This window comes from Rhinopithecus bieti, unplaced genomic scaffold (genome assembly GCF_001698545.2).
Source record: "Rhinopithecus bieti isolate Rb0 unplaced genomic scaffold, ASM169854v2 scaffold_29378, whole genome shotgun sequence".
NCBI classification, from domain to species: domain Eukaryota; kingdom Metazoa; phylum Chordata; class Mammalia; order Primates; family Cercopithecidae; genus Rhinopithecus; species Rhinopithecus bieti.
Window position 1 is genome coordinate 947,736 of NW_016813019.1, and position 9,968 is coordinate 957,703.

At 42.0% G+C, this 9,968-nt stretch overlaps 1 protein-coding gene across 1 annotated transcript in view; it reads right to left on the reverse strand.

Moving 5' to 3' along the window:
• FANCD2 (FA complementation group D2) overlaps positions 1 to 9,968 on the reverse strand; it is a 97,140-nt gene that overhangs the window by 44,937 nt on the left and 42,235 nt on the right. The window contains 1 exon segment of the mRNA XM_017847452.1: positions 247 to 357. Within this exon segment, the coding sequence (XP_017702941.1) occupies positions 247 to 357 (111 nt within the window).

Consider the following 9,968-nt stretch of genomic DNA (forward strand, 5'->3'; position numbering starts at 1 on the left):
CAAAAAAAAAAAAAAATAAGAGGTTTAAAATTAATACAAAGTAGTAAAATTACAAAAATTAGCCGGATATGGTGGCATGTGCCCGTAGTCCCAGCTACTTGGGAGGCTGAAGCAGGATAATAGCTTGAGCCCAGGAGGTGGAGGTTGCACTGAGCCGAGATCGTGCCAACTGCACTCCAGTCTAGGAGACAGAGCTAGATTCCGTTTCAAAAAAAAAAAAGAATCTTTCCCAACATTGCCTCTTACCTGGATGTGGCTGCTGGCTTCATTCTGTTTACTAAATGCCAGTGTGCTGAGAACATAGAAGACTTTTCGTATTTGCTGAGGGGATATGTTATCCAGATAATCTAAAATGCCCTGTGGAAAAAATGATGCCAACAATGAGGCTAGCAGCTAACATTTTTCCCTTAAAAATCAAAAAATTAAAATCCCTGTAAAAAAGGCACACATAGATAGCCAGGTATCTAAAACTTTTTAGCTCCCTTAAAAGCTCAAGTTCTAAAAGCTATGCTCAGAGCCCAAAGGTTTGATAGACTGGAAATAAACAGAAAACTCTTCCAGCTTTCTAAGTCTCTTATTATCCGAGACTAGGAACTAACTATCAGGAAAGATAAAGTTTTCTTTATCCTCTTCACTCTAAACCACAATCCTGGGCTTTAGTCATCTACTGCTTAGTCATTCTAATGCACCTCCCAGTTCTTAGTATTCTTTACCTCCACCTTTCCCCTTTTTTCAGTGAAAACAATATTCTACCAAAAGTTATGTCTTTACCCTATTCCTTGCCATATCATCCCTTCCCAGCTTCTATTCCATGAATTATTTCTCCTTTCTCTACAGATCTGGAAGGAGTCACAAGGAAACTACTTACTTTGCAACCATGGGAAATGTTTCAGCTTTTCTCATCTGTAACATGGCGATAATAATAGCTATACTACCTTTCATGGTTTGTCTGAGGATAAAGTAATAAAACAGCTTTGAAAACTTTTAATTAGTTTCTAAAAATCTCCATTTCTTCCTCTCTATTGAATTCTTTCTCTCAGCCTAAAAACAATCTCAAGCCTCCTCATCTAAAAAAATCTCCCTTGTGGCCGGGCGCGGTGGCTCACACTTCTAATCCCAGCACTTTGGGAGGCCGAGACAGGCAGATCACGAAGTCAAGAGATTGAGACCATCCTGGCTAACACGGTCAAACCCCATCTCTAAAAATACCAAAAATTAGCCAGGCGTGGTGGCGGCCACCTGTAGTCCCAGCTACTCGGGAGGCTGAGGCAGGAGAACGGTGTGAACCCAGGAGGCGGAGCTTGCAGTGAGCCAAGATCGCGCCACTGCACTCCAGCCTGGGGGACAGAGCAAGACTCCGTCTCAAAAAAAAAATCTCCCTTGCAACTAGCTTCTTTCTCAAGCTACTTTTCTTATTCTGTCCTCTTTGATGCTTCTCAACATTGACTCTATTCCCCAAGTCTTCAAGTTACTGCTCTCTGGCTTCCAACCTTATAATTCAATTAACACTGTTCTCTCAGAGGTTGCCAGAGGTATCATAATTGCCAAAGACAATAGCCTCTGCTCCATCTTCAACCTCTACAGTATCCAGCACTGGAGATAAATCCCTCGCTTTTTTTTTTTTGACAGTTTCGCTCTTCTCACCTAGGCTGGAGTGTGATGGCCTGATCTCAGCTCACTGCAGCCTCCACCTCCTGGGTTCAAATGATTCTCCTGCCTCAGCTTCTCGAGTAGCTGGGATTACAGGCATGCACCACCATGCCCGACTAATTTTTGTATTTTTAGTAGAGGTTTAGGGGGTTTTTCCATGTTGGTCAGGCTGGTCTTGAACTCCTAACCTCAGGTGATCCATCCACCTCAGCCTCCCAAAGTGCTGGGATTACAGGCGTGAGCCACCATGCCCAGCTGTCCTCTTCTAAGCTTCTATGGTCTTCTGCCTCAAAATTACCTCAGTTGAGCTCACATTTATATGGTTCTGAATATCCAAACTAAATCTTCCACCAAAGGGTGCCCCACAGGGTTCCAAACCAGAATGTCCAACTATCCACTAACCACCTACATGTGGCTATCCCATAGTGAACTCATCATACTTCCTACAGAAGATGCACTCCCCTCCTGGTCTCTGGAAACAGCACAACCATTCACCTGGTTTCCTAACATGAAAAACTCGGACCTAGTTTTCCTGTTTCTCATTGCCACATATTCTCTTTTTTTTTTTTTTTTTTTTTTGAGACGGAGTCTTGCTCTGTCACCCAGGCTGGAGTGCAGTGGTGCGATCTCGGCTCACTGAAAGCTCCGCCTCCCAGGTTCAAGTCATTCTCCTGCCTCAGCCTCCCAAGTAGCTGGGACTACAGGTGCCCACCACCACGCCCAGCTAATTTTGTGTTTTAGTAGAGACGGGGTTTCACCATGTTAGCCAGGATGGTCTCGATCTCCTGACCTCGTGATCCACCCGTCTTGGCCTCCCAAAGTGCTGGGATTACAGGTGTGAGCCACCGCACCTGCCACATATTCTTAACAGTCACCAAGTCATGTTAATTCTAACACCAAATTGTCTCTTAAGCCATCATTTCTTCTACATTCCCATGACAAAATCTGGCCCTTACTCTCACTGCCTTAGACCCTTTCAGCAGTCTCTAATCCACCCATCATATAGCCTACTGAGTTATCTCTGAATGCTGAGCAGATTAAATCAACTCTGTGTAAAAACTGGTAATAGCTCCCTAATGTCTAGAACATAAAGTTGAAACTCTTTAGCATGTTATTTGAGACGCTTTGCAAATGGGCCTGTCCTATGTCTTACCAGCCTTGCCTCCCATCACTCTTCTCCATATATATCCTATTCTCCAGTCATGCTTGTTTGCTTCTCATTCCTCAGTCACACCATTGACTTGGGCACCAGTTTGTTTCTGCTCAAACTCTTCTCTGCTTAGAACACAACTTCCCATACTTTCTCTTGTCAGTCATTCCCATCCTTCAGCAATCACTCAAATCGCCTCTTTGAAGAATTCTCCAGCTTCCCAGGCTAAATTTAATGATTCTTGCTCTGTTTTAGCTATAGTACTTTACCAGAGAATTCACCATATTGTATTTATAGTGACTTGCTTAGGTGTCTTAGTCTTTAACATCAAAGGCAAAGACCTACTTTACACCCACAGCACCCAGAATAAAGCTTAGCCTGTAGGTTAGGTATAAAGAAGTGTTTGCTGAATGAATCAACACATAGACAGAATAGTCACTTTTTATTTATACTACTTGCCCATCATCTCACCTCCTTCCCACCTCCTCCCACCAATTAACAGTATTCAATATCTAAAGTAAAAGAAGCCAATAAGATACCTTTACAAAGACAGCATTCATCATCATAGCAGACGGGTTTAGCACTACCAACTCTAGGAGGACATCTAACGCGGTATCAACTTCAGCTTCATTCCCACTGCAGATATGGGTCACTAAGGCACCAACCACCTCCTATACAGAGGAGAGTCAACAGGACAATGTAAAACAAAATATGGGATGGCCATTCTAAAGGGATTCACCCCCAAGGCCTCTCCAATCTCTACCTCATTAAAATCACAATCAACCCAATCCCATCATCTATTATCTAGTTTTCATTAATGTTGGCTTCAGGAGATTTAGGAATATGCCAGCGTAACTTTACCATCCCGTCTTGACCTATTTCCCATATTTTATCGGTGAGCACTACCTAAGCCCTCCTGATTTTGCTCCTTGGCATAGTTTTCCTCTTTCTTGTTCCCACATGGGTTAAATTTTACCCTTTAAGTTGAGGTTGTACAAGATCAGTTGAAATTTCTCAAAATGATGGCACTCAAGGATTAAAAGCTTTAAAGGCTTTCTTTATATAGTACTGGCTAGACTTGCATGTTTCCAAGCAAACATGGATCATGATAGTGTCTCTAAGACATTAAGAAGGTTCAAAAATGTCTTAGATGCCATTCTCCCTTTATACTGTCACTGTGTAATAGTCATAACAGAATTATATTCTCAACTGCAGCAGCTACCTCATGTCAGCTGCAACTACTGCTCTACTTTAAATGTTTAAAATTTTTTTACAAATCTTCATTTTAAAATTTCCATTCAAATGTGTTTTAACATTGTCAATAATAGGAAGAATATATGTAAAAATACAAAATAAGACACTGTTCTTTACTTGCTTTCATAAACATTTTCCACAAATACAGTCCCTCCTCTCTGGATATATGCTATTAAAATGTGTCTTGGCTGGGCCCGATGGCTCATGCCTGTAATTCCAGAACTTTGAGAGGCCGAGGCAGGCGGATCACCTGAGGTCAGGAGTTCGAGACTAACCTGGCCAACATGGTGAAACCCTGTCTCTACTAAAAATACAAAAAATTAGCCAGTTGTGGTGGTGTTTGCCTTTAATCACAGCTACTCAGGAGGCTGAGACAGGAGAATCGCTTGAACCTGGGAGGCAAAAGTTGCAGTGAGCCGAGATCATGCCACTGCACTCCAGCCTGGACATGAAGAGCAAAACCCCGTCTCAAAACAAAACAAAACAAAAAAAGTGTCTCATGTTTTGAAATAGATCTGGATCTTAATTTCAGACAGAATTTTAGAGCTCAGAACACAGAGTTAGATCCACCAGTCAAGTCTCTTAATTTCATCAAGGCTGGGAGTAGAATTGAGCTTTCCTGAGACCCAGTTCAGAGTTCCTTCCCCTTCAGTAAGTTCCAACCAACAAGAAATAAACATCAGATTATTTTCCCTTCCCCTGTTCCCTCCTTGCCAAAATAAATGTTTCAACATACCTGCTGGCAGTACGTATCAAAAAACTTAAATGCATATTTGTATAGGAGACTGCCAAATGAAATTATACTCTGGTCTAGAGAGTGAAGCAAACTCTGAGCCAGAGACAGAACGGATGAACACATATCCTTAAGAACCTTGAGTGGGGAAGAGTAGAGAGACAAAAGGAGCTATAAGAAGCAGTTAGTATACAAGCTAAGAGTTAACTTATCCTTTTGGAATGTCAGACTTCTCCTTCCTAACTCTCATTTTAACTTAGGAAATCTTAATCTTTGCTTTACACAAAAATAATCCTTCACCATTCCGAGATTACTCTCAGCATCAATGGGATTCCACGTTTGGATAATAATTGACCTTTAAGCTTAAAGAAGTTAAATTATAAGGCTAATAGAACATTCATATCTGCTCAATTTGGGATTGGAGGCCAGATCTTCCAAATCCCAGTTTCCCCATGCAATCACACTACCCCCCCAGGGATGTTCCACCTTGCTTATAATTTGAAGTTGGTCTATAAGGTTCAATGCTAACTAAACTGATTTTTTTTAAAAGAAGATCAAGAAGAGAAGTGATCATACCCTACCAATAATGTAATATACATAGACATTAATAGACCCAGACTAAATAACCAGTTAAAAAACATACCTTCCTTATTGATATCGTAAGTTTTAAAAACCTTATATTTAGTACTCAGCTGGGTATAATGCTTTATTGGGGAAAATACAATGAAAAATTACATATGGTTTCTGTGTCTAGAAAATTACAGCCCAAAACATATACAACTGGCAGAAATAAACACAGAGAGAACTGCAAGATAAAACAATACAACTACTAAATCTATATCTAAATGTAAAATTTAAGACCCAATGAGGTATTCTCATTAGCTCCTAACCCAAACCCCAAACAACTGGCCCATCCAGTTTTCTAAGTTCTATACTGTTAATACCCCAAATGTTCAGCTGGCAAAACACTATTCCCAGCTTATAAAATTCCACTTTGAATAATTTACATTTCCAGAGGAATTATCACCTAAATTTCACAGTTTTGAATGGCCAAAGAGTGACAGTTCAAATAGGTTCATATTTACATTTCTACTAGTTTCTACAGGCTGGTCCTTTGCCCCTCAAGGTTTTTGAAAGCTACTTAAATAGGATACGGAAGGTCAGTTTGTCAAAGTTGCAAACTGCATTGAGATAGACAATTAAAATAATTAATGCAAAAACAAAATTCAAAAATCTCAATGGGTTTGAACAATGGACTGAAAAGATGAAATTTTACATGGGAGCTGTAAAGCTTTCCATTTTAGATTAAAGATCAATAGTCTCTGACACTTACTAAGTAATGAACAGAGAATGTACTCTGGAGCAGCTGTTCTTGAATGTAGCCTGATCGAATCTTATTTCTTAGCACCCTTTCAATGTACTTCTTTGTCTGAGTATTGGTGCTATAGATGATGAAAAGCATCACCAGGTCAAACACCTAATGTCAATAAATACGCAACAATAGAAAAACAGTTAACAAAACAGTACATTCGCTACAATGAAACAGCAGCTTTTTCCCGTTAAAAGACAGAATGGATAATGCTCATTTGTTCCACACACTCCCCTGTGAGTATCTACACTTTTCACAAAACCCAGAAATATTTTTCAGAGAAATAAAGTGCCACAACTATTAACCACTGGTACCTCTTAAGAATACAGAGGCCGGGCGCGGTGGCTCACGCCTATAATCCCAGCACTTTGGGAGGCCGAGGTGGGTAGATCNTGAAACCCCATCTCTACTAAAAACACAAAAAATTAGCCGGGTGTGGCAGCATGCGCCTGTAGTCCTAGCTGCTGGGGAGGCTGAGGCAGGAGAATGGCGTGAACCCAGAAGGTGGAGCTTGCAGTGAGCCAAGATGGCGCCACTGCACTCCAGCCTGGGTGACAGAGTGAGACTCTGTCTAAAAAAAAAAAAAAAAAAAAAAAAAAGAATACAGAGCAATATACATGAAAGTGATATTATTACAGATGTAACTCTGAACATTTTGACATTTATTAAAAGAAAGATTCAATCACTTGCCAACTCCAGTGTGTATTTGTTGCCAACTACAGTATGTATTTTCACTATTACTAGGAAAATTACTAGGCCAGGCGAGGTGGCTCACGCCTGTAATCCCAGCAATTTGGGAGGCCGAGACAGGTGGATCATGAGGTCAGGAGTTCAAGACCAGCCTGGCCAAGATGCTGAAACTCCGTCTCTACTAAAAATACAAAACTTAGCCAGGCAAGGTGGCATGCACCTGTAATCCCAGCTAGTTGGGAAGCTGAGGCAGGAGAATTGCTTGAACCCGGGTACCAGAGGTTGCAGTGAGCCAAGATTGAGCCACTGTACTCGAGCCTGGGTGACAGAGCAAGACTGTCTCAAAAAAAAAAAAGGAAAATTACTTTGTAAAAAGTTGGAAAGACGGCCGGGCGCGGTGGCTCAAGCCTGTAATCCCAGCACTTTGCGAGGCCGAGACGGGCGGATCACTAGGTCAGGAGATCGAGACCATCCTGGCTAACACTGTGAAACCCCATCTCTACTAAAAAATACAAAAAAATAGCTGGGCAAGGTGGCGGGCGCCTGTAGTCCCAGCTACTGGAGAGGCTGTGGCAGGAGAATGGCGAAAACCCGGGAGGCAGAGCTTGCAGTGAGCTGAGATCCGGCCACTGCACCCCAGCCTGGGCGACAGAGCCAGCCGAGGCGGGCGGATCACAAGGTCAGGAGATCGAGACCATCCTGGCTAACATGGTGAAACTCCATTTCTACTAAAAAATACAAAAAACTAGCCGGGCGAGGTGGCGGGCGCCTGTAGTCCCAGTTACTCGGGAGGCTGAGGCAGGAGAATGGCGTAAACCCAGGAGGCGGAGCTTGCAGTGAGCTGAGATCTGGCCACTGCACTCCAGCCCGGGCGACAGAGCGAGACTCCGTCTCAAAAAAAAAAAAAAAAAAGAACTGAAGACAGAGACTCAAACAAATATTTGTAAACCAATGGTCACAGCAACATTATTCAAATGGCCAAAAGGTGGAAACAACCCAATAGTCCATCAATGGATGAATGGATAAACAAAACGTGTTATAAACAAAGAATGGGGGCTGGGCGCAGTGGCTCACGCCTGCAGTCCTAGCACTTTGGGAAGCCGAGGCAGGCGGATCACCTGAGGTGAGGAGTTCGAGACCAGCCTGGCCAATATGGCAAAATCTCATCTCTACTAAAAATACAAAACTTAGCCGGGCGTGGTGGTGCACGCCTATAACCCCAGCTACTTGGGAGGCTGAGGCAAGAGAATTCCTTGAACCCAGGAGGCAGAGATTATGGTAAGCCGAGGTTGTGCCATTGCACTCAAGCCTGGGCGACAGAGTGAGACTCCGTCTCTACAAAACAAAACAAAACAAAACAATAACAAAAACAAAGAATGGAATCATTACAGCTGTAATGGGAATAAAGTTCTGATGCATGCTACAACATACGTGAACCTTGAAAATATTATGCTAAGTGAAATAAGTGAGACACAAAAGGATACATATCGTATGAATCCATTTATATGAGGCATCTAGAATGAACAAATCCATAGACAGAATGTGATTAGTGATTATTAGAGGGTGGGGAGAGGAAGATGGTGAATTATTGCCTAATGGGTACAAAGTTTACTTGGGACGATGAGAAAGTTCTAGAAATGGATAGTGGTAATGGTTGTATAACACTGTGAATATACTTAATGCTACTAAATTGTACCCTTAAAAACAGCTTAAATATTATATTTTATGTTATGTATATTTTATCAAAATTCAAAAATAAAATACAATGATGAAGTAGCTTTATATCGCTGATTTGAAGGAATCTCCAAAATAAACTGCTAAATGCAAAAGGTAAGATGTAGAACAAGAAGGGAAAGGAAACTACAGGTAAATACAAATTTGTAAATTCTCAGAACATCTCAGAAGGTTATAAAGTGAAAGACAAACCAGGTGCCTAGAGGAGAGAAGAAGTGAGAGTTATTTTTCACTGGATACCCTTCTATATGTTTTGAATTTTGTATGACACATGTATATTACCTAGTCTAAAAATTTTTTTTTTAATTAAAAAAATGTGCTGACTGGGGATCCAAGAAAGGGGGGAAAAAAAGATAAAAAAATATGCTGGTTGTTCAAAGCCACAGTCCAGTATGAATTATTGCCACAAAGTAGCACTAAAGATACAAACGAGTTACAAGTTACAATTCCAATCTAATCTTTCCTTTTTATTTATTTATTTATTTATTTATTTAGAGATGGAGTCTCATTCTCTTGCCCAGGCTGGAATGCAGTGACACAATCATGGCTCACTGGAGCCTCAACTCCCTGGTCTCAATGGATCCTCCTACCTCAGCCTCCTGAGTAGCTAGGATTACAGGTGTGTGCCACCACACCTGGCTAATTTTTGTATGTTTTTGTAGAGATAGGGTTTCACCATGGTGCCCAGGCTGGTCTCAGACTCCTTGCCTGCCTTGGCCTCCCAAAGTGCTGGGATTACAGCCTGGCTTTTTCAGTGAATGGTGTCCACAAACGAAAGCAAGCCCAGGTGAAGTTCATATTAGATGGAGATGTTTCTTAGGAAACAAGGCAATTCTGTGTCCCCACTGCACTCAGAACCTGAACAGTTTCATGGTTATCTGATCACAGACCCATCTCTTCCCTAACAGACAAAGCTTTTCGAGGGCAGAGGATCTAATATATCAGTGCCTGGCACAGGATAGGCACTTAATGTTTGTGTTAAGAATAAAAAAAATGCTGGTACTATGGCTATTTCCACTACTACACACTAGCAAATCTATCATTTGCTTGTTTGTTTGTTTTTTTTCCTAGCAAATTTCAAGTAAAGAGGTTTAAAACTGGCCGGGCGCGATGGCTCAAGCCTGTAATCCCAGCACTTTGGGAGGCCGAGACAGGCGGATCACGAGGTCAGGAGATCGAGACCATCCTGGCTAACACGGTGAAACCCCGTCTCTACTAAAAATACAAAAAATTAGCCGGGCGAGGTGGTGGGCGCCTGTGGTCCCAGCTACTCAGGAGGCTGAGGCGGGAGAATGGCGTGAACCCGGGAGGCGGAGGTTGCAGTGAGCTGAGATCCGGCCACTGCACTCCAGCCTGGGCAACAGAGCAAGACTCCATCTCAAAAAAAA